The 25842-nt window shown below is 42.4% G+C and overlaps 1 protein-coding gene across 6 annotated transcripts in view; it reads left to right on the forward strand.

Moving 5' to 3' along the window:
- Positions 1–25842, forward strand: part of GRIA4 (glutamate ionotropic receptor AMPA type subunit 4) — a 221508-nt gene that overhangs the window by 78629 nt on the left and 117037 nt on the right. For all 6 annotated transcript variants that reach the window (XR_014156141.1, XM_081860209.1, XM_081860210.1 and 3 more), the window contains exon 3: positions 17073–17312. Coding sequence is in view for 5 of the 6 variants with exons in the window: in XM_081860209.1 (XP_081716335.1) it covers positions 17073–17312 (240 nt within the window). In the remaining variant the exon portion in view is untranslated. The remainder of the gene's footprint in view (positions 1–17072; positions 17313–25842) is intronic.

The raw sequence follows: 25842 nt of genomic DNA on the forward strand, positions 1-25842 counted from the left end.
CCTAGAGCTATGGGTTTATTCATGGGTTTGCTGGAAGAAAGCAGGTTACAAGTCACTAGTGACCATGGAGAAATCTGGTGCCCTCATTTCTTGCTTGTGGGCTTCCAATAGGCATTCAAGTTCAGTGGCGTAGCGTGGGGGGTGCACGGGGGTCCGGCCGCACCGGGCGCAACATCTGGGGGGGGCGTGCTCACACTAACCTAGTGGAAGAGACTCGAGTGCTAAAATCCACGGGTTAGGGGGCACAAATTACTTGCATTGCCCTGGGTGCTGACAACCCACCCTACGCCACTGTTCAAGTTGACCACTGTGGGAAGCAGAACATCGGACTAGATAAGCCTTGGAACTGTCTTATGTCTTCCTTGCAGGAATGACTCTGGCTGGGGAAGCTGCAAAGCACCATTTCTGAGGTTTACAAGAGGAAAAAGAGGGGGGGGGGAGGAAGGTACCAGGAACAACGTAAGACATCCTGGCAGCTTTATGGTAAATGGCACCGCCTTCCTCCCATCCTGCAATCTGTCTGAAATGTCCTCCAATTTCTCTCCTCCAATTTAGGGTAGAGAGTTCGCTCACCCTCATGAAAAAATCGGCTGAAACTTTCAGAACTCACTGTTTTCTGAACTTTCAGTATTCATCCATATTGCCTCTCATGAACATCTAAGGAATACCTTTAATGCTCCTGCCTAAGTGCTCAAAGGAAGCTGTCGCTTCTAAATGAATGAGTAGCATCTCGCAGCAGAGGGCAGCCCTTTTCAAATTGGTAATATTTGAGAGAGGTCACGGCAGTGCAGAAATCCCTCTCTATTTACTTCTTTGGTGTGCCAGGTTCTCTACGTGACACTGTCCCAGCATCTGCAGTTAATGACACTATCCTTCTTTCCATGACTATGTGACATCTTGGAGTAATGGATTTTATAATTAGAGACATCAGAAGTAATTTCTTACCCCATTCATTCTTCCTTCCTTTTATAGGAAATGCCTGGTGCCTTTTGTCCAAATGTTCATATTTGAGAACCAAATGTGGTCAAGTAGATAGCAGATTTGGGAGTACTGTGTACTATAAATTTACTGGTGTCACACACGTTTGTCTCCCAATCCATTTTATCCTCACAACAACCCCATGTGGTAGGATAATACGAGACTCCACAACTGGCCCAGGGTCATCTAATGAGGTTCATGGCTGGGTGGTGAGTTGAACGCTGGTCTCTCAGGTAATAATCCAACACCTAACCACTAAACGACACTGGCCTCCTGAAAAGAAACTCTCGTCTAAACCTTGCTTCATCTCCATCTGCAAGATAGGATGAATGAAAATGTTAGACGTATGATTAGATGTAAACTTCCCAATGGAACATCTACTTGGCCTAATGTTGGATCAGCTTGCATTTGTTGTTTTAGACAGCCTTAAGATCAAACAACTGAGCACTGGATAGCTCAGTTGGTTGGGTAACCCCTTACCATTAGGTCTAGTTGTGGCCGACTCTGGGGTTGCGGTGCTCATCTCGCTTTATTGGCCGAGGGAGCCGGCGTACAGCTTCCAGGTCATGTGGCCAGCATGACTAAGCCGCTTCTGGCGAACCAGAGCAGTGCACAGAAACGCCGTTTACCTTCCCGCTGGAGCAGTATCTATTTATCTACTTGCACTTTGACGTGCTTTTGAACTGCTAGGTTGGCAGGAGCTGGGACCGAGCAACGGAGCTCATACCATCACGGGAGTTCGAACCACTGACCTTCTGATTGGCAAGTCGGTTAGAGCATAATGCTAATGACACCAAGGTCATTAGCCCACATGGGACAGCTGCAAGGGGTTGGACTGGATTATCCTTGGGGTCCCTTCCAACTCTATGATTCTATGACTACTAGTGGAAAGGAAACAGTACACAGTGGTAGGAGATGGTACTGTATTAACTTGAAAGCGATCGGGAAATTTTGAAAACTTGAGGAAAAGAAAGAAGCACAACACAGGCATTCATAAACCTTGGACTTCTCACCTCTCTCATGCAGCAATTCCCACGATATCTGTTTGATATGATGAGTCTACAGTAAGTGGAGTCTACAGGTCTTAAGATTTCCTTTGCTGTGATTGTATCATTGCCTTGGGAAAATACACAAGGTATAAAATGCCAGAACAATGCAATTGAAATGGCCTGCTGCAGCAACTGAATCTACAGGCAAGCTGGATCATAGTTAAAGCTAGTGGCAAAAAGCAAAAAAAGCTGGTCTAATGAAGGAGGCGGGGTTTTACAAAAGGATGGGGAAATAAAAAGCAGTAAAATGGTGTAAAAGGAAACTAAATGCTAAAGGAAAGGCTGTAGCTCACTGGTAATGTTTTTGCTCTGCACATGTTGTTGTTGTTTTGTCGTTTAGTCGTGTCCGACTCTTCGTGACCCCATGGACCAGAGCACGCCAGGCACTCCTGTCTTCCACTGCCTCCCACAGTTTGGTCAAACTCATGTTGGTAACACTGTCCAACCATCTCGTCCTCTGTCGTCCCCTTCTCCTTGTGCCCTCCATCTTTCCCAGCATCAGGGTCTTTTCCAGGGAGTCTTCTCTTCTCATGAGGTGGCCAAAGTATTGGAGCCTCAGCTTCAGGATCTGTCCTTCCAGTGAGCACTCAGGGCTGATTTCCTTCAGAATGGATAGGTTTGATCTTCTTGCAGTCCATGGGACTCTCAAGAGTCTCCTCCAGCACCATAATTCAAAAGCATCAATTCTTCGGCGATCAGCCTTCTTTATGGTCCAGCTCTCACTTCCATACATCACTACTGGGAAAACCATAGCTTTTACTATACGGACCTTTGTTGGCAAGGTGATGTCTCTACTTTGTAAGATGCTGTCTAGGTTTGTCATTGTGCTTTGCACATAGAAGGTTGCAAGTTCAATTCCAGACAACTCTAGGTAAGGCTGGGAAAGACTCTGAAGCCCTGAAGAACTGCAGCCAGTCATTGTAGATAGTACTGAGCTAGACTGACTAATAATCTTGACTTGGTATAAGGGGTTGTCTCCAACTACTTAATATTCAGAGTTCGACCCATTGCAATGAATGTACTTAAGTTAGTCATTTGATTTCAGTGCATTTACTTTGGGTATGAGTTGGATACAACCCCTTCCCTTTGATAATCATGATAGTCTGGTAAATATTATACTATGATAAGAAATAATAAAATTAGTAATATTTTATAGCCCCCCTATGTACTGTGTTTCTCTTTTTGTTTTCAAAACAAAGCAAAGTGACTTTAGTGCCAAGCAAACAGGCTAAGGGCAAATAAAATAGAAGAGATTGTTAGATGGCTGCTGGTCGGGTGGTTTTTTAAACAATTGGACAGATTGGTAGAGGACATCATCCTACTCTAGCCATATCATAACTAACCATGGTAATTAAATGAAATCTTCGTATAGTCAGAGGCAATATCAACCATCATTTTTGGTCATATGCTGACCTAAAATGGAGAATGCTCATCACCTATCATGACTTGCTTGTATGTTCCAGAGGATTTGGTCTAGCAGTCAGTGTTGCATTATTAATTTATTGAACTCTTAAATGTCATCTCTGAATTTAATTTGCAGTAGGCTGGATCCTGAGTTAATTTCCACTGGTGGGAACATATTGTGAGCAAAGCTACACTTACAAGATTCTCCTGCCAGTGAAAGTGCGGAGGAACCTTTCTGTAATTTCTCCCTTCCTCCTTCAGATGCCTTTAGCCTGAAAAATTGTTAGTTAAAGTGTGGATGGGCTTCAGGCGGAGGGACTTGGTAAAAGTGTGCCACACTTTCCATCAGCATGATTAACTGCTGGATCACAAATATTTCCATAAACGGAAGGAGCCTTTCTGTGAACAGAAAGAAACTCAAGATCTAAGCCTGTGGTTTTTTAGGTTAGGAGAATGGTATTATAATAATTTTTAATGTATATGAATTTATTTGAAGTGGTTTTATATATGCAGTTGTTTTAATTGTGTCTGCATATTTAAATGTTTCTTATACATTTTTAATTGTATTGTGAAAATGCATTGAGATGCTTCGTAGGAAGTAATTCATAATTTAATTTAATTTAATTTAACAGTTTATATATCTCTTAACTACCATCTCCAAGTTGTTTACAACTGAGCCAGACCCCAATCTAAGAGGACCTTTGATAATAACAAGAAATTTTTAAAAAGTTTATTTTAAGAGGGTAGCAATGGGGGGGGGGGGAATAAGAGAAAGAGAAAGCCAAAAGGACACAAACAGTGAGAAAGAAAAGGAGACCTTAACATATACGTTGCAGAATTGATTGGATGTGGATCCTTTTTCCGAAAAGAATGAAGCATGCTCTTTTAGATGGCATTGGCCAAGAAAGTTTTAGAAAGCTTAGTTGATAAGTTTTGTTTCATGCATAAGATTGAAAGGCTAATGCATTTGCAGTAAAGAAGCAATTTTCCCAGGGCTGGTATGGAAATCCCGTTCAAGTGTGTTTGCGGATTTTCCCTCACATGGTTTGCTTTGATTCAGCTTGTTGTTTTGCAGGTATCTTTCTTGAATAAAGTAGGCATCTGTGAGAAAGAAATATTGTTTGCTCCTGCCTTACCTGAAGAGATTAGGCTACATGTCAATGGGTTTCCTTTTATTGCACTTCTTGCAATATACAGTGGCAATAGTTAATGTTTATATGTATTTAAACTTAAAAGAGAACATAAAAATAGCCTGCTGGATCAGGCCAGTGGCTCATATTGTCCAGCATCCTGTTCGCACAGTGGCCAACCAGATGCCTGTGCAAAACTAGTGAGCAGAATATGAGCACAAGAACAAACTCCCATCTTGTGGTTTCCAGCAACTGTTATTCAGAAGCATTGGCTAGTAGCCATCATGGCTAGTAGAAGAGTTTGAAGAGTTTGGATTTGATATCCCGCTTTAACACTACCCGAAGGAGTCTCAAAGCAGCTAACATTCTCCTTTCCCTTCCTCCCCCACAACAAACACTCTGTGAGGCTGAGAGACTTCAGAGAAGTGTGACTAGCCCAAGGTCACCCAGCAGCTGCATGTGGAGGAGCGGAGATGAGAACCCGGTTCACCAGATTACAAGTCTACTGCTCTTAACCACTACACCACACTGGCTCTCATTGGTAACCATTGATAGCCCACTCCTCCATGAATTTCTCTCACTGCAATAAAATCACAGAATTGTATAGATGGAAGGGACCTTGAGGATCATGTAGTCCAACCCTCGGCAACGCAGGAATATGCAGTTATCCCATATGGGGATCAAACCTGCAACCTTGGTGTTATCAGCGCCACAGTCTAACCAACTGAAAGCCATTCGAGTTGGTGGTCATCACTGCCTCCTTGGGGAGCAAGTTCTATAGTTTGATTTACCCTGCCTTGCCATAACTTCAGCGTAGCTTATGGCAATTGGCTTTTGCACTTTTCCCTAAGTGCTCAAAGCACTTCGTTATCTCTGTAAGCCTTTTCTGGCAACATCAGCCTGTGTTGTTAGCCTCATATTGCAGAAGGTCGCCTGGGTCTGATGAGAAAGAGTGACTTGTTTAAGTATGCTTGTAGCTGAACTGAGATTTGAACCCAGGAGCTTTGTGGGTCAGAAGCTCACATTCTTAAACTCAGCATTACACAAAAGAAACCAGGAGAAAGTAAAGAGTAAGATTAGCAAGCCGCAGGTGGGGATGAGAGGTAAATTGTTCCCCTAATACTGCCAATCTACTTCACAAAGCTGACCAGGCTGGGATTTTCATGATTCTGATAAAAGGCTGTCCGGTCACACAAAATTGCTCCAGGCATCTAGCTGTTCCGTCTGACCTTGGGAATGTCACTTTTATCTGTAGTCCTAAAAACATCCATACCATGCTAGCCACTGAAGTCAGAATTGCATTGCCTCTTTTATTGCCAGCAAATCCTTACTCACTCTGTCAAAATGATAACACCGCTCTGCATCTGTCAAAAGAAAACTGGTCTGCTTTTATGTCTTTAGATTATTTCAGATAGTTGCTTTCCAGTTGTACCAAAGCTTGCTTCCTGCCCCCCTCTTTTTTCCTTTTTTTCCTTCTGGAAGTCACCTGAGAATCAGGGCCTGCAGGGCGTAAGCCTCATGGGCTAAGACAGAAACTTAGCCCAAGCCCAGTATGCTGCTACCTAGGACTGTAGGTGGTCACATCATGGATCTTTCTTCAGGCACAGATAGAATCAGCCATGTGCCATTGAAAGGCTGGAACTTTCTGGAATGCTGGCCTTGTGCCCTTGCGTGTTCAAAAAGCAGCATCTTTTGGGACCTGCTCTTCATACTCCTGCCCTGTCCCTCGCTTCAGTTTCTGGCTCCATCTCACATTTCCTGCTATGTAAAGAGCACTCCTTACTCTGTTTGGAAAATGTGCATCAGGAGCTGTGCTTCATAGCCGCTCAGGCTTTTACCTCTAAGGATGTTGAAGATTCCTGCATTTCAGGGGGTTTGATTAGATGACTCTAAGAGCCTCTTTCAACTCTATGATTCTATGAATACAAAGAAGAAAAGAGTTTAGAAGTCATTGGACCACCGCATAGCATAGCTGTCAATGTTTCCCTTTTTTTAAGGGAAATTCCCTTATTCTGAATAGGATTCCTCGCAAGAAAAGGGTAAAGTTGACAGCTATGCCACATAGTACCATAAGTTTAGATTCAAAAGGTATTATGAAATCTCAGAATCAAATGACATTTGACCAAATTTTACAACATTGAATCCATAACTTGGTGAGCAGACTGTGAATTAGTGTGGGGCTAGTTTGTCAATCACCATCCAAAGTAGTCAAAACAAAACAAATTCCTTCCAGTAGCACCTTAAAGACCAACTAAGTCAGTTCTTGGTATGAGCTTTCGTGTGCATGCACACTTCTTCAGATACATCCAAAGTAGCACAAGACTGCTGGGAAAAGGCCAACAGGATGGATTCGTAGCTGACAGTTTCCGTCAAGCTCATGAGATGCTAATGTCTGCACAACCAAAGGTGCCTTAAGCTGAAGCCCTGTTTGGAAAGACACAAAAATGTATCTTTTAGAACATGTGCATGTTATATTTATGGTAGGACAACATAAATACAGTTGTTCCTTCAGCTGCTTAAATGGTTGAGAGACTTGACCAAAGCACCCTTTAGTTAACATGTAATGACGCACTTCTTAGTCAAAAACATGCTTCTTATTTGTTAAAACCATCATTTTACCAAGTTGAAATATGCAATTGCAATATGTAACCTTGTGTGTTGCAAACCAAAGATAGAAAACGGTGCCAGGAACATGGAAAACTGTGTGCTGGGTTCTACGCAAGGCTGCAGGAGCAGAAAGGGATTTCTCCTTCTCTCCCCATACTTTCCTCCCTGATCTCTTCCAAAGGGGCCCCTGTACCCCATGGAGAGAGGGTTGCTGAGGGTGTACAGCCAGATTCTGCAGGTCAGAGGAAGAGGAAATTCTGTTCTGCAAGCAGAAGCCTGTTGTGCATGTAACAGCAGCTTTGAATGAAACCCATTGTATTCTTCTGCAGTGTAATTCTTGAAGCAGAATGTCCTTTGTCTGAACCACTGAAATGCCTTGTAGAATACTTGCATGTAATGCTTTGAAAGAAAATGTTATGAAAATGATATATAGATGGTACATGACCCCAGTCAAACTTGCAAAAATATACCATTTGTCTGATAATAAGTGTTGGAAATGTAAAGAAAACGAAGGAACTTTCTTTCACCTCTGGTGGACCTGCCCTAGAGTGAAGGTTTTCTGGGAAATGATATATAATGAGCTGAAAAAGGTATTTAAGTATACCTTCCCTAAGAAACCAGAGGCCTTCCTTCTGGGTATTGTCGACCAGAGGGTGTTAAAGATGGACCGAACATTTTTTATGTATGCAACAACAGCAGCAAGGATACTCGTTGCTAAGCATTGGAAAACTCAAGATTTACCCACACTGGAAGAATGGCAGATGCAACTGATAGACTACATGGAACTGGCTGAGATGACAGGCAGAATCCGAGACCTGGGAGAGGAGACGGTAGAAGAATACTGGAAGAAATTCAAGACCTACCTACAGAAACATTGCAAATTGTATGAATGTTAAGAAGGATGCTAGATCATAAATAATTTGGCACCATTAAGCTAGTTGAGGTGAAATATGAAGATAAGTTAAATTTAAGAAAAGACAAATTTTGGATAATTATTAGGCTAAATTTAAATTTTTCAGATTTGAATAAATGATATCTAAAATTAGAGATATAACATTGGAAAAATAAACAATAAGAATGGAAATAAGGGGATAAATTGCTGGTTGGATATTTATAAATTAGGAACGCAGGAGCGGGAGATGTGAGGGAGTCCAAAGAAGTTAAGAAAATATGTTATGATATATGTTATTCTGTTTTTTATTTGTATGGCAATTAAAAAAAAATCTTCAATAAATATTTATAAAAAAAAAAAAGAATACTTGCATGTGTATGTGTCCTTCCACAAGGAGGGAATCCTGTAGCTGTGAACTGAGCAGCCTAAGGACACTGTATCATGAAGATCTGCTTTCCTTTCTGAAACTGCCGTGTTCCTTGTAGCTTTAGCTTTTCTACTGAAGCCATAGGATAGGAGAGTCATGTCTCCTCTTCTATGCTTCTAATGTAAGGTTTTTAGGGTGGGTGGGTGGGAAGAGGGACATGGATGGAGGGATTGTGTAAACAACAGCTCCCATTACATTCATTTTCAAATATTATGTCAGACTGTGGTGCGGGAAAGCACAATTTCACAATTCATTTGAGAGAATTTTGTGGCGTCAGACAATCCTTTCGTAAGAGGCTGTCGTGGAGGCTGTAGACGTTTAAATGCTGCTCTAGACAATTTGTTTTCCATCCAGCATGTGATTTAGTTTATATTGTTTTTCATTCTGGGTGGTTTCATTTTCATTTTATTTTATTCTGAGCTCTGAACTTGCAGCCTGTTCCTCATCTTTCCATGTGTCTATGCGACGACATCATGGCAGTGATCTTCACTGCACAAAGTGACCCCCTAGAAGTCCCTATCCCTCTATCATCTCTGTTTTGTGGATTAGGGTGCTCCCTATATGAGGATGACTTTTTTTGCAACTGTGCTAACCAAGAAGTAAAAGAACACCCAATCCACACTTGTACAGAGAGGCCTTTACATGTTGGTGTGAGCTGATGATGTTCTCTTGGGTGTGTTGTTGGGCAGACACACTTGTACAGGCAGAGCTGTATCCCTTCTCATTTCCTGTCAGAATTTTCTGGGTTGTGTAGGTGAACATCCTTAATTGCACCTTGCACAGCTGCATGTAGAATCCCACAAACATTTTAGCCTTTCTTTTCCTTACCTGTCTGGCTGCCCAGTCTACAGTTGAAAGTATTTCTACTCGCTTTAGCTGAATCCCACTTGGTGAAAGCTTTGCTGACAAAATTCATAAATACAAAGAGAAAGTGCTGAGGTTATTCTTTCCTCCCTTCCTGAAAATTAATAGTATTTTTGTTTGAAGTGGCTGGAGGGGAAAGAGGTACATATGATTAGTTTCCAAAGAGTTACTATGTTTAAAATACTATTTTTACTAGAACAGACAGTTGAGTTAATAACAACCCTCCCATTTTTAAATTAGAAGTACTTTCTTGAGAGGAAAGAAATACTAGCTTTATAAATGAGCCTGTTTTCTTTCTTTTCAAGATAAAGAAGAAAGTGGAATACTGATGGTGTAAAATTGGGCAATCAAAGTATTTGCTACTTAAAAAGCGGGAGAAGCTTATGCCCACTTCCTTTTTCATTTAAATAAATGTGAGACTAAATTTTATAAGGCGGTTGTGAGATTTATTTCTGGGAAACTGATTGTATACAGAAATGCTGTTGTTCTAATCAGTAGCAGCACATTACTGCTTGAGTTAGGGAGGACAGTGGATACATATTTATCTCTTTTAAAGCTCCTTCTGGTTAAGACTAAGAAAACTATGGAAGAAACCTGGTTGTGTCAGGTTTCCCATAAATCTTACATGACATACATGATTATTGAGTTGTTCTCACAAGTAATTTGAATTTCCTAGAAGTTTGCAGTTAAGGAACAGGATGCAAGCAAATCACTTAAATCTTTAGTGGCGCAGGGTACCTTAGGACATGGGTTGGCAAACTAAGGCCCGGGGGCCAGATCTGGCCCAATCACCTTCTAAATCTGGCCCACAGATGGTCCAGGAATCAGTGTGTTTTTACATGAGTAGAATGTGTCCTTTTATTTAAAATGCATCTCTGGGTTACATGAGTAGAATGTGTGCTTTTATTTAAAATGCATCTCTGAGTTATTTGTGGGGCATGGGAATTTGTTCATTTCCCCCCAAAAAATATAGTCCGGCCCCCCACAAGATCTGAGGGACAGTGGACTGGCCTCCTGCTGAAAAAGTTTGCTGACCCCTGCCTTAGAGGGTCCACTAGTGGTGGTTTTTCCTGGATAGGATGGTCACAGTAATTCTTGCTGGAGCTCTCTCATAACACTAAAGGTTGGAGGTATCCAACGAAGCTGAATGTCAGAAAATCCAATACGTACCAAAGAAAGTGTTTGTTTTACACATGCATCGTTGAAACTATGGAATTCACAGAAATTTTGGAACAAGAGGGAGATAAACTGAAATTGCAGAGTTTTGAGAAACTAAAAAACAAAGTGCGAGATTGGCTTCATTACTATCAGATAATGGAGGCATACAAATTGGACAAGAAAATTGGCTTCCAGGTGGAAAAATCAAAATTAGAAACAGAATTGTTAGAACCCAAAACTAAGATTTTGTCAAAGATGTATAACTTGCTGTTGAAATGGAACACTCAGGATGAAACGGTGAAGTCTGTTATGATTAAATGGGCACAAGATGTTGGACATAATATTATGTTTGCTGACTGGGAATAGTTGTGGACCACAGGTATGAAATTTACGGCATGTAATGCCCTAAGAGAAAATATTATGAAAATGATATACAGGTGGTACATGACCCCAGTCAAGCTTCCAAAAATTTATCATTTGCCCGATAACAAATATTGGAAATGTAAAGAGATTGAAGGAACATTCTTTCACCTTTGGCGGACGTGCCCAAGGATCAAGGCTTTCTGGGAAATGATCTATAATGAAATGAAAAAGGTATTTAAATATACCTTCCCGAAGAAACCAGAGGCCTTTCTCCTGGGCATGGTCGGCCAATTGGTGCCAAAGAAGGACAGAACTTTTTTTATGTATGCCACAACAGCATCAAGAATACTTATTGCAAAATATTGGAAGACACAAGATCTACCCACTCTGGAAGAATGGCAGATGAAGGTGATGGACTATATGGGACTGGCAGAAATGACTGGCAGAATCCGAGACCAGGGAAAAGAGTCGGCGGAATAAGATTGGAAGTAATTTAAAGACTATTTACAGAAATACTGTAAAATTAATGAATGTTAGAATGATGTTGGACAGAAATTAAGTGGTTTCCAGCCTTAATGCTTAAGAGAATATGAAAAAAAAAAAAGTAAAAACTAATGGTGAGGATTTGCTGAACTAACAATCTGAATTGGAATACAAAAAAGGGAGGTATGAGGAGGTCTGGAAAATAAGTTAAAAGAAAATAAGTAATGGAAATTCTATGTGTTTTTAATTGTTTTTATTTTTGTATTTTTGTTACTTTTTCCTTTTTATTTTACATTGTATTATTTTTACATTGTATTATTTTTGAAAACTTTAATAAATATTCTATAAAAAAAAAGAAACTAAGGAATTCGCTTCCACAAGAGGAAGTGCTGGCCACCAACTTGGATGGTTTGGGAAGAAGATTAGACAAGTCCATAGTGGGCAGGGCATTCAGTGGCTACTAGCCATGATATACTTTGCCTCCAGGGTTAGAGGCAGCATGCTTCTGAATACCAGTTGCTGGAAATGGCAGGTAGGAAGAGTGTTCAGGTCCTTCATCCAGGTTTCCCGCAGGCATCTGGCTGGCCACCGTGAAAACAGGGTGCTGGACTAGATGGGCCACTCACCTGATCCAGCAGGCTTTTCTTATGTTCTTATGATATGTTCTTGGATTTCTGTAATGCATTCTACATGAGGTTGCTCCTATTAATGATGGGAAAGCTTCAGCTATTGCAAAATTTGGCTTTTGGGCAATGAAGTGGGGCAGCTTGCTGGAGGCATATAACTTATAAGCCCTGAATGACTTAAGACCTAATTGTCAGGAGTTCAGCCTACACTTGAGTAGGACCCTGGCAGAGACACATGCCCAACTGGCATGTTCCCTCCCTCCTGGTCGAGCATTCGGGAGCTTCATAAGCTTTCTTCAGCCCGAACATCACAGCGACCAATGCCAACTGGCACCAGCACACTTAGGGATCTGCAGAGTTTGTTCACCTTGCGTGACAGACCTCAGCAACTCAGCATTTTGGCTAATCTACTTTATTTACATATAAACACACACGGAGCACTGCAACATGGCTCCCTCTCTCTCTAGCATCAGACAGCAAAGAGAAAAAGAACAAAGGACAATTGTCCCACTTCACAGAACACAGTAACACAAACATCCTGTTTCTGTCACTTCCCACTCTGTGGAGTCAAAACATACCACGTCATGTGAAAGACAAATCCCATGACTGCAATCATGGAGCAGGAATTCTAACACTAACTACCTCCCACTATACAGTCTTGCCTCCTTTCTGGAGGAACTGTAGCTCAATGTTAGAGCCAACCTAGACATGGCACCAAACACGATCATGTGTGGTGATGGAGAGGCACTTCTTAGCATCCCACCACCAGCTGTTGTCTAGTGTCATTCCTAGGTTGGCTCTGACATTGAACTGCAGCTCTTCCAGAAAGGTGTGGACTCATTTCCCTTGCAGCATGGGCTTAGCTGAGCCGAAGACTACTCACATTGAAAGGGAGAATCATGCAGCTAGATTGTCAGCCTGATATGTTTGTGTGGTTTGGCAGTGGGTAGCATAGGGCTGGGAATTTGAGCAGGGGGGAGTCTCATGAAATGCAGGCCTTTGGGAGAAATATTGGTTCCCAAGGAAGGCAATACTTATGGGCTGTAAGTGATTTGGAGCATAGAATTGGCTGGGTCTCTTCTAGCTGCCTCTCCATCTCTCACCGATGGAGAGCAGAACTGCTGGAAATTGCAATAATTTCTATCCTTCTAGTTGCATCTCTAATGGCGCTCATTCAGCCAAACTGTAACAAAACCTCTGTCAAGATCACAGGTCACTGCTTCTGCAGTCATGTATGGAATCATGCCAAAAGACTGGACTCCATGCCAGAAAGCTCGACTTGCAGGATCATTAAAACCTTCCTCATAATACTCCATATAATTTCTCCATATACTCATCTATGTGAGCAACATAACCACACAGAAGATGATAAGAGGCAACCTGACTGTATACATGGAAGGTGGTAAGGAATGCTCTCTCTTGAAATCTGCTGCTACTTCGGCTCATAAACCCCTTTTCAGATTCTCAATGATCCTCTTTATGCGCTAAGTCAGTGGAGTGTCCTCTACGGAAGCCATGCAGATTCTAAGACCTATCCATTGCACCTTTCCTGCTGCCATGTAGGGGTCTCTAGACTGCTTTGTAGCTGTATTTCCCCAGGGAGAAATTTCTCTCCCTGCTTCCTAGATTACAATCTTTGGGGGCTCACCTCCATTTGCTGGCTGCTACAGCCTCCATTCATCCAAGCTCTCCCCAAGGCTTCTTGTTCTGGACTTCTTCTAATCTTCTCTCCTCCTTCTGAGAGCCAGTGTGGTGTAGTGGTTAAGAGCGGTAGTCTCGTAATCTGGGGAACCGGGTTTGCGTCTCTGCTCTTCCACATGCAGCTGCTGGGTGACCTTGGGCCAGTCACACTTCTTTGAAGTCTCTCAACCCCACTCACCTGACAGAGTGTTTGAAGGGGAGTGAAAGGCGGCATATCAAATCCAAACTCTTCTTCTCCTCCTCCTCCTCTGTTTCCTCTAAGCCAACTCTGGCTCAGTTGCCTTGTCCTTTATCCATTCCCTCGTTTCTTCCATCTCCTCCTTTCACTGCCTCCAAGCCATGCCTCCTCTTACTTCCCATCTTCCTCCTTCATACTCTCTGCCTGTATCTCTGCTCTGCCTACAACTGCTGCTCCTGCACCACCTCCAGCCTCTGCTCCCACACTGCCACTACCCCTCAGCTGTTCTGGCTCACTGCTGAACCTGGTTCTCTCCTGAAGCTGCACCTGAAAGCCTATCTGTGATGTCCCTGTATCATCACGTGACATCATCGGTGGATGGCAGGGTTCATGGTTACTCCAAGTCAGTTCTGCTGTGATTTTCAGAGTGAAGGTGCAGCTCTGGTCTCTGCTTACAGTCACCAATGCATCAACACAGTCACATGGATTGGTTTCAACTTTCACTTTTAAGGGAATATCACTTATATTTTGCCACTCATTTTATCTTTCCATTCACACATTGCTTCCTCGGTTTTCTGACAGCTGTTAAAAATCTGTTAGCAAAACACTGATGCATTGGAAAATTGTATTTTAGTTTCCAGCAGCTGCTAACAATCCTTTCCTTCTTATCATGTTTGAGAAATAAGTTGATAAATAGTTTTTAAATTGAGCATGTTTTGAATTACAGGAGAGTGGGGGGGGGATGTTAGTCAAGTAGTACCAGCTTTATAAGTAGTGTTAATCTGCCTTAGTTTCTTATAATTAAGACAAGGATGAACTTTGCCGCGTAGAGGATAATAGAGATTGCACCATTATCAGGATTACCCAATCCTTCAAAGTCCTGGTTTTCCTATTCTTTTTTATTTCCAGTGAAGATCTTTCAAATTATTGTTGTGTGCTGTCAGCAGCAGTGTCTGTTAAGATGATTTGCAAATTGTGCCATTATGATATTCAAATTTATTGTAAAAGAAAAAATATATATATACTTCAGTAAAGCTAATTTACAGCTAATTTAATTTTCCCTTCCCATTTAGTTTACATAAAAATGCTTTGCAAGCTTCAGCTATTATCTCAAAAACTTATCCTGGGTTGAAACAGCCTTTAGAGATAATTCTCAAGAATTATTCATGGAATGCAAACCTAATAATTAATTAAAATATATAACAAGAATGCCTTTTGAGTTGCAATGTGCTCTTTAGTTGGCACTTATGCAAACAAAGCTGCAACCTTCCAATTTGGCATATGATCTAGTAACACTAAGCAGGCATTTTCCGCTGTTCCTTGGAGAGTACATTTAAGTGAACGTGTAAGTCATTGTCTCAAAGTTCTGGAAGTTAGAATTATGTGAGTGATATTGCTGTGGTTTATGGATATCTTGGACTGCTGAGGCTTGAAAGATTTGGTGGAAAGAAACAGGGGATCCATAGATGACATTTTATGAGGTACCTATCAGGGCATTAGTTCCCGTAAACACTAAGCATTCTTAACTTTGCATCTGTACTGAGACCTCCCATGTGTGCCGTTGAGCCTGTGCTTAAAGGTTTTTTTTAATAAACTGAATGTTCTTGAAACACGGGAAACAAAGTTCCACTTTATTGTTATTTTTCGCAGCAGCTTATTTATCTCTCCTCACATCTGGTTATATCTACTTTGGCTACGTTATATTCCTCGCTAGCAGAGCAGCTATCTAGCAGAGGTGAAGCAGCATGTGCGTTTATCATTTAAATAGCTGATGGGAGCTCCCAGTCAAGCTTAGTACAGTGGTACCTTGGGTTAAGTACTTACCGTATTTTTCGCTCTATAAGATGCACCAGACCATAAGACGCACCTAGTTTTTGGAGGAGGAAAACAAGAAAAAATATATTCTGAATTTCAGAATCCAGAACAACAAGAGGGATTGCTGCGCAGTGAAAGCAGTGATCCCTCTTGCTGTTCTGGCTTCTGGGATAGCAGCGCAGCCTGCACTCGCTCCATAAGACGCACACACATTTCCCCTTACTTTTTAGGAGGGAAAAAGTGAGTCTTATAGAGCAAAAAATACGGTAATTTGTTCTGGAGGTCTGTTCTTAACCTGAAACTGTTCTTAACCTGAAGCATCACTTTAGCTAATGGGGCCTCCTGCTGCTGCCGCACTGCCGGAGCCCAATTTCTGTTCTTATCCTGAAGCAAAGTTCTTAACCTGAGGTACTATTTCTGGGTTAGCAGAGTGCGTAACCTGAAGCGTATGTAACCCGAGGTACCACTGTATTGTCTACACTGGCAAGCACCTCTCCAGAGCTTCCCACAGCAGTGTTCTGCCAACAATACACAACTTTGCAGGACACACCAGTTGCCAGATATTGTGCTGCTGTGATTGATATACCTCAATGATATAGTATGTGCCCCACAACAGGTCTAAAACTGAAGGTTTGCATCTTTAAAAAAAATTGTTGCTGGATTTTTGTGCCTTATGTGTTTTTATCATATCCTGGCCTATCGTAGTCAAGAGAATGAGTACAGTGGACTCTCGGGTTGCGAACGTGATCCGTGCGGGATGCACGTTCACAACCCACAGCTGCGCGTCTGCACACACGCGGGTTGTGATTTGGCGCTTCTGCACATGTGCAAAGTGCGATTTAGTGCTTCTGCGGATGCGCGACCGCTGAAACCTGGAAGTAACCCATTCCAGTACTTCCAGGTTTTGGTGGTCCGTAACCCGAAAAAACGCAACCTTTAGCGTCTGTAACCCGAGGTATGACTGTATGTGTACCCCCTACTTCTATACTTGCCCTATAACCTATTTAGCATGCTCTGCTTATGTATGTAGATGCTTTTACCGTATGCTGTCCGTAATAAAGATTTGACCATTGACACACAGCGTGTTTCCTAGCTCTGGAGGTGTCTGGGGTCGAACCTGGAATCTTTGGTCTATAAAGCATATGTTCTAACACGGACCTACTATGGCTTTTGTCCTCAAAGGATGTAGACATAGGGATCATGTATTTCATACTACCATTTTGTGGAAGTCTCAACAGCCACTAGCTCTGCTGAAGAATTGCATGACAATGTTCCTGCATATTGTCAGCTGCCCGTTCCTAATCCATGCTTGAGATGTTGATCTTGCTATCTTAATAAGCAGGAAGTGTTTGGGGTTTTTTTTAATCACACCTTTTCCCCGTTTTGCTTTCTTCCAGTCTGCTCCCAGTATTCAAGAGGAGTTTTCGCCATTTTTGGACTGTACGATAAAAGATCAGTACACACCTTGACCTCATTCTGCAGCGCCTTGCACATCTCCCTCATCACGCCGAGTTTTCCCACTGAGGGCGAGAGCCAGTTTGTGCTGCAACTGAGGCCTTCCTTACAGGGAGCACTGCTAAGCTTGCTGGGCCACTATAAATGGAACCGGTTTGTCTTTCTTTATGACACAGACAGGGGTAAGTAGCGTAACAGCTTTCTGCTCAATTCGTTTACAGCCAGATGCATTTAAGCACCTTAGAAAGAAGATGATCCTGGGTGGGGTTTTTTTTGGGGGGGGGGACTTCACATTCTTAATGTAGGCTGCTGTTCTATCCCCTGAAAGTGAGCAGCATTGAACTCAATGGGACTTACTGGCTTTGATTATACATTAGGTTTTAGCTTTCGCGGGTACCAAAATTAGCTTCAGAATCACAGCAATATGTTTGAAGGGCTCCAAAATAAAAAGCAGCTTTTTTTTGTGCCAGTGTGGTATAGTGGTAGACCTGTAATCTGGTGAACCAGGTTCGTGTCTCCGCTCCTCCACATGCAGCTGCTGGGTGACCTTGGGCTAGTCCACTACTTTGAAGTCTCTCAGCCTCACTCACCTCACAGAGTGTTTGTTGTGGGGGAGGAAGAGAAAGGAGATTGTTAGCTGCTTTGAGACTCCTTTGGGTAGTGATAAAGTGGGATATCAAATCCAAACTCTTCTAAAAGCATGCACACACACACCCCCTTGTGATTCTTAGACTCACTTAATATTATGAAGTTTACAATCTTGTTGATGGATCGTTCGAAAGTGTTCAGCGCTGAGGGTTAATAATCCTGAAATAAATATACACACAATCCAGCAACAGACAGGTAAGCACCTCTAACTCTAATTAATTTCAGTGGGTGAGATTCAAGGCTTGAAGGACATAGCAGTGAGGCAGGACTGTAGCTCGGTGGCACAGGGTCTGTCTTGCATGCAGACGGTTCCTGGTAAGGCTAGGAGTGTCCCCTGTCTGCATCTCCAGAGAGCTGCTGGCAGTGATTGTGGACGATAGTGAGCCAAATGGAACATTGGTCTGATGCAGGAAAATGCAGCTTCCTAATGTTTCTGTAGGGGACGCGGGTGGCGCTGTGGGTAAAACCTCAATGCCTAGGACTTGCCGATCGTATGGTCGGTGGTTCGAATCCCCGTGGCGGGGTGAGATCCCATCTTTCAGTCCCAGTTCCTGCCCACCTAGCAGTTCGAAAGCACCCCTAAGTGCAAGTAGATAAATAGGTACCGCTTTATAGCGGGAAGGTAAACGGCGTTTCCGTGTGCTGCGCTGGTGCTGGCTCACCAGAGCAGCTTCGTCACGCTGGCCACATGACCCGGAAGTGTCTCCGGACAGCGCTGGCTCCCGGCTCTTAAGTGAGATGAGCGCGCAACCCTAGAGTCGGACACGACTGGCCCGTACGGACAGGGGTACCTTTATGTTTCTGTAACTGCATCACATCCTGTATCACAGAATTATCTACAATATGAACTTGAGCTGTGGCTTAATATCTGCTGTGTTATATTATGCCGACTTTTCTAAACAAACAATGCCCGTTAACTGTAGCCCTCCCTTAGCACGATTTGCTGCACTGATGACTTTGTGCACCTTTGCATGTACTGCTCACGTCTATGCTGAATCATTTTTTTATTCTTCTTTGCTTCTAAAATGCTCAGATAAGAAAGCTTTGAAACAATATCTATGGACCCTATTGAGCTGTTGACATTTTTAGTCGTTCCTGCCTTGCAATCTGTTCTGTGATCAAACTGAAGTAATTAGGAATCAAGTAGGAAAACAAATAAACAATTGTACTCCTTCATGCAAAGCCAAAAACATTTGCAGTGTTATTTTTTAAAAAAACAAAACAAAACAAAACAAAACAAAACAAAACAAAAAACACCAAATCAGTCCCTAGCCTGAATTCACCTTTTCTCATCAAAATTTCAAAGGCTAATCACAAGCGCACCATTTTGAAGTATGCAATGGCACGCCAAGGACGGCTTCAGAATCTCATTTCTGACAGCACACTTTGTAAACCTTTCTTCAGGAACTTATCTTAGAAACGTTGAAATCTTCAATGCATTTTTGAAATGGAGATGAAATAGTTATTATGTGGTGGATTTTTCTGCATTTGAAAAAAATCAGAATGGGAGGTGTGTTACTTCGTGACAGCATAAACAGCAAAGAGCATTTGCACTGTGAAGACTTAAAAACTTTATAATGGCATACTATTTCATGGGGGGAAGACCTAATTTGTCAAATGCATCTGATGAAATGGCCTCTAGCTTGTTATTCTTTAAGATGTCACAAGGCTCTCTGTTGAAAAAAATACAATGAAAATGTAAATGTGTATCTCCCCTCCCCCACACATTAGAGGGTTTTTTTTGTTGGTTTGCAAGCCCCCTCCATAGAGGCTGGCCTCTCTCACTGTCCTCGGAGCTTGCTTACCGGTAACCTCCTCTGGCTGATATCTCAGACAGACCAGGGAGATTTTGATAGGCGACATTTTCCCAAGCGTGGGTAAAATGCACAACCCCTCCCTCCTCCTGCTTCCGCAGGGGAAAGAAAATAAGTCAGAAATCTATTTACATAATGTTTATTTCTGACATTACAGCACTAGAGAAAAACACGTCCTTTCAGTTCAGTTCTTCTAGCAAGTCAGACAAACTTCCTGAACATGCGCAGTCGGAAGGTTTCAAGTTATACTCTTCACAAAGACTTATCCAGCCTGTGAACGTCCTGGGAAATTCTTCTTTCCCACAGATAGGCACATCATGTGATGTCAACAATCTGTCTGTCTGCAGTGGTGATGATTCCATATACTGACATTTTTTGCCCAGCTGGGGGGAAAAGTTGGCTATTTTTTCACCAAAAAATGTAGTTTCCACTTGAGAGTGTTTAGCCAGCCTATTGCAGTAGTCCCTTCTCTTCTCATTTACTTCCATGCAGCTTGCATTACCATTGAGAAACAATTAAATGCTTCTTCTTCTTTGGCGATCACTAATAGCCGAGTAAGAATGTCTTCCATAAACACAGTTTTAACAATGAGTCTATAAGTGACTGTGGAGGCCAATTTTGGATCCACACGTCCTTCCACAGTGGGGACATTGGTTTCTGGGCGGGAGTTGATCACGGTGTGGATTTGCCAAACGTGCCTTCCTCCTAGCATGTTTCTCCCTTGCATCCTGAGTTCAAGTGTCTTCAAAGCCCATGACACCTTTGGTAAAGGCTGTTCTCCAACTGGAGCACTCGCAGGCCAGTGTTTCCCAGTTGTCAGTGTTTATACTAGATTTTTTTTTAGATTTGCCTTGAGACAGTCTTTAAACCTCTTTTGTTGACCATCACCATTGCGATTTCCATTTTTAAGTTCGGAATAGAGTAGTTGCTTTGGAAGACGATCATCAGGCATCCGCACATTAATTAAATGCATGTGTTGTGCGAAGGAATAAAACTCTCAGCCAAATTTGTGTGTTTGTAGTTGAAAAGCTCAGTCTGTTCTTGCCAGGGGGTTTGAAAGCTCATAAAAGGTGCAACAGGCGAGCTTAGGAAGGTTAAATTTGTGTGGGGAAGCCTAGTTACTATGGGAACCTGAAACTTTATAAAACTGAACAGCCCTTTTGACTGGCTAAGAAGTTGGAAAGGGAAACTACTATGAAGTGTGCAGGGTAATTTAAGAGTTGGAAATCAGAAGAATGAAGCAGGAACAGAGAGAGTTGCAGAGGACCCAGACACAATTGACAAAGGCTGAGCTGAAAGCAAGAGGGCTAGGAGCTGCACTGCCAATAAGCTGAGAGAAATCAGTTTATTATTAGGTTTTGAGTTAAATAAGGAAATAGTCTAGACAAGTTAGATAAATGTATTTCCCACAAAGTCATTTTGGTATCATAACTGATATTATAGTTCAATGCTAAAGCAGTATTGGTATCTCCCCCCCCCCCTTTAGAAGTAATGTTTGCTTTTCAAAAGCTTTAGTCAAAGAAGTGAGGGGCAGATGGGGCTCATGAACCTGGAAAGGTCACCCATCTAGGAAAAGGAAAACTCTGATCCTAAACCTCCACTGCCTTGTGGGATATCTTCAGGAGAAGAGAAGGCTAAGGAGTAAACCCTCCACAGTCACTTAGATGGTTGGATGGCGCCTTGTATGTCTCCTTTCAGCAACTCCTGGAGCCAAGCTGGTGCCAATGTATTGCTTTCCTTTCCTTTGGACCACATTGAGGCCAAGAGGAGGGTCATTGTCTGGGCAGTCCAGGACCCCCATACACACTGCCCAGGCTAGCAGCCTGGGGAGGTCACTTTGTTACTGCTAACATAGCAGTCTGACTTCACCCCTCAAGGTGCACTCCATTGCCTCTTGAGACAGATGGATGCCAGCAACAAGTCAAAGCTAAACTAGTTGTTGACTTAAAATTCATCTGATGCTTTGATTTTCACCCTGTGATTCTGAGTGTTAGCTTCCACATGAGTTCAGAAGGGCCTTTGCAGTGCTATCCGGAAGCGCATGGCTCCTGAGGCGTTTGTAATTACACTTTGTCTCTCACTTTGCCTCCAAGGGGCTCAAGGTGCTCCTCCCACTCATTGTCCTCCCGGTCTCCATATCATCCTCCGAACAAACTCTTCCCACCTTGGATCAGATCTATGCTTCCAGGTGTCATAAGAAAGTTGCAGAGATAGTGCAGAATAGTGCGCACCCCGGAAATAATCTCTTTCAGCTTCTGCCTTCTGGAAGAAGGTACAGGGTTATAAAGACTAGGACTAGCCGCCTGAGAAACAGTTTCTATCCAAATGCGATTTTGGTTTTAAACGCAGTGTAAGGTCGTCTCTGTGGGAGTATATTGTTTTTAATTATGGGATATCAGAGTTTTTAGGGGGTTAACCAGGCTGGGATAGCTGGGATAGCAAGATTGTTGGTTTTTGAATGATGTATTTTTTTTTCAATTTTGTTGTTCTGTATGGGACAATGACAATGATTATCGTATCGTATTGTAAACCTGTGAGGTAGGTTAGGTTGAGAATTGGTGACTTGCCCCATGCCGCCCAGTGAGCTTCATAACTGAGTGGGTTTGAACCCTGGTCTCCCAGGTCCTAGCCTGATGTTTTAACCACTACACCATGCCATGCACTACATAGAGGTCCAGTTTTATGAACCAGCACTGCAGTCTGAAGCCTCTGTGTGAGGCTGCCATACCTTGCCTGCTTACAGCTGTTTAAACACTCACTGTAATCATACAGATGAAGAGTTGAGTGAAAAGGACCTCCCAAAATCCTCCATGCTCTTTGGGGGTGGCAAAACTGATGCTTGGGGTGGCAGGTGGGGAGTGAGAAATTATCCACCAGTCTTTCTCAGAAATTATCTTTTGAGAAATTTCAGCCCCGCTATTACTGAATGAAACTTTTTTTGTTAGGTCATCTTGGCGGATGAAGGAAATAATTATTCTGAAAGAGTAGGGAACAAGCCCATTGTTTCAACAACACATGAATAAAATTAAACAATATTAAAACTGGATCCTCAGTTGCACCCCAAGTCAGCCCTACTGGAAACTGCAGCAATCATGTGTTGAGGCCCCATATGGAGAATCTAGTTCACCACATTCAGCATGCCCACACAATCTTTACTAAATTGTGGGTCTGTTGGCAGGTGTACTTGCTTTCTTGCAGACTGTTGCATTTCACCTGCTGAGCTTCTGAGTCAGGGCTTGATTTCTGACAGAAATACTTCCAAAGCAAGTGCATAAGTATGAGTTTTTCAGTGAGAGCCGGTATAGTTTACTGAATATAGTGTTTTGTTTTTCTCCCCCTGCAAGAACTGTGTGGTCTTGAGTAAGTTACCATCGCCTATAATTCCATTACTTGAGTAGTGACCTTCTAGGAGGTGTAATTGTGAAGGTTGGGCGGGGGGGAGAGAGATTGGAAAGCACCTTGTGCATGAAAAGTGCCATGACCATGATTAATCATTATTACAATAAGCAGCGCTTTATTTGGGAAACCATGGCAATGTTTGTTGAAAGCAGCATTGATTCACATTGGAAAGGTACCTTTGAGTAGATTTGCTGGGGAATAGCTGCATTGCTAGGGTGCACAGAGCAGTCAGCAGAGTGTGCTACACGATTTTATTTTAAAGAGTAAATTGAAATTTGCTCAGATAAAAAGTGTCATATTGAACACAAACCATAAACAGGAGACTGTGATCACAGGCGATCTGATGCATTTGAGTGAGTTGTTCAGACAGGAGCTGGCAGCTTTAGTGCTTGTTGCAACCCCTTCATAACCTTTAGTATTGTATACTTCAAATGGCAGGCAACCTGGGAGGCCCTGCAAATACGGCTGAGGTCAGATTAAAAATACAGGAAGCATATACAGCAGAGTAAATCTTTTTCTTTTTTCTTTTTAGTAAATGTGTCAATTTTTAGAGTTTCAAAGCAAATTATTTAAATATATATCCATGGGTAAGGATGCAGTATCGGAATACACGAAAAGAAAACCAAATCTTGTGTAACAGATGTCATTAACATGCAGTTCAGTTGTGAGGTGAAAACTACCTGTATCATGAAATACAGTGGTACCTCGAGTTACAAACACCTTGGGTTATGAACACTTCGGATTACAGACTCCACTAACCCGGATGTAGTACCTCGGGTTAAGAACTTTGTCCCAGGATGAGAACAGAAATTGCGTGCTGGCGGTGTGGCGGCAGCAGAAAGCCCCATTAGCTAAAGTGGTACCTCAGGTTAAGAACGGTTTCAGGTTAAGAACGGACCTCTGGAACCAATTAAGTTCATAACCAGAGGTACCACTGTAATGACCCCACATTTATTCCATGCTTTCAAAATGTCGATAAATTCACTGCCATGCTGTGTTTTTATATACTTTATTGGAACCATTGGGATCTGGTCACTGATGGAGACAAGATACTCAGCTGATTGGACAAGGTTGTTTAATATCATTGACTGACTGACTGATTGATTGATAGCCCCAACCACTAAGGATGGCTTCCAACAATTATAAAACCGCATTAAAACATCAAACATTGAAAACTTCCCTACACAGGGCTGCCTTCAAATGTCTCAGAAGAAGTAGGGTCTCCTTGACATTTGACAGGAGGGTGTTCCACAGGGCCACTACCAAGAAGGCCCTCTGCCTGGTTTCCTGTAACTTCACTTCTCACAGTGAGGGAACTGGCAGAAGGCCCTCAGAGCCAGATCTCAGTGTCTGGGCTGTATGATGCAGGTGAATATTCTCCTTCAGGTATACAGGCATATAGCATTTAGAAACAGACATGTGCATTTTCGGAATGATGAACGACTGCTCATGTAAAAACCAGAAACCAATTTGGTGTGGATATCCTGCTTAAAATATATAACAAAGCTAATGCCAGTTTTATGTGTCCTATAGCCTATATTTCAGACTTTCGACAAAATATTTGATGTATTTAAGGATGCTCTGAATACAGCTTCTGAAAGTAAAACAGAACAGATAATTAATTTTCATATAAGTGTCCTGAGTAGACAGCAGGTTCACGGTTAATATGATTGGCGGGTGGACCGAATTTTGTACAATTTTGCATATGGTACGCAAGAGTGATTCAGGTCTATCTTGGTGTCTGTGCTCCTGGATGGATAGTGATCTGTATGCAGCAAGTAACAATGCTTCAGATCTGCTTTGCAAAACTTTGTACCTGCTTTTGACGATAAGCGTCTCAAACCTTTGATGCCAGCATGTGGGCAGGCGGAAATATCCTTGAAAATAAAGGGACAGGTTTCACACATCCCAAGGATGTCTCCTGCTGTTTTTATTTTTCATTGTGAAGGAGAAGCTGGGATTATTCTCAAATGTGAGGGAGAAACCCTTTTGTTTCCAGAATAGGAACCCCATTTGTCACCGAGAAAACAGGTGCTGTGATATTCTCGACAGGATACCAAACACAGCCTGTTTAAGCAGCCTCTGTTGTGCCAGATATCCTCCTTAGTGGTTGCGAAGTACAGCTGGAGTCAACTTCATTGTCTTACACCAGAGTATCTCTTAAAGCACGCCACTGGTTTCCAGGAAGTTACTTCAGGGTTACCTCTTTGGCATGTCTTGGTGCATCATTAATAAAATGGGGGTATTCAAGGCCACTAATAAACCTAAGGTCAGTAACACTGGCTGACAGACAGTTGATAAATGAAGTATCGTGCAGAGCAAGCATCCAAGGAAGCCTTGAAAAGAGTCAAAGGAGGAAGCCAGCCACACATCCAAACTCGTATGCTTTAGAATTTTATTTCACTGTGGACATCTGAGTCCGGCAGCTGCTGTATTTAGCCTTTTATGCAGCCACAGGTGTTGGCTTCGGTGCTGGAACACATAGTTGTGGGAAACAAAGGCAGGCATAGTGGCAGCTGCCAGGGCCTGGCAGTGGTGCCAAATAAACATTGAATGTAAAACAAATATATGTGCCAACTGGGCTCCAAATTGAGTTTCTAGTTCAGAAAAATTAACTTGTCTTTTGAGAAGCATTATCTGAGTACTATAGACGAACGTCCAAAGCTGTTACAAGGTACAAGGCACGCATTTTGTTGAAATGGGGGTGTGTGTATAAAAAAGCAAATAAAAAAATGGGGGGCATGCTTTGCAAAAGCAGAAACTTACTAGCTTTCCTGAAACTATTTCACATTCTTGCACACACATTGGGACAAGTTAATCAAGGGTTTAATGTCCGCTGCTTCACTGGAAT

Source organism: Podarcis erhardii (assembly GCF_964252035.2).
Source record: "Podarcis erhardii genome assembly, chromosome: 4".
Taxonomy (NCBI): Eukaryota; Metazoa; Chordata; class Lepidosauria; order Squamata; family Lacertidae; genus Podarcis; species Podarcis erhardii.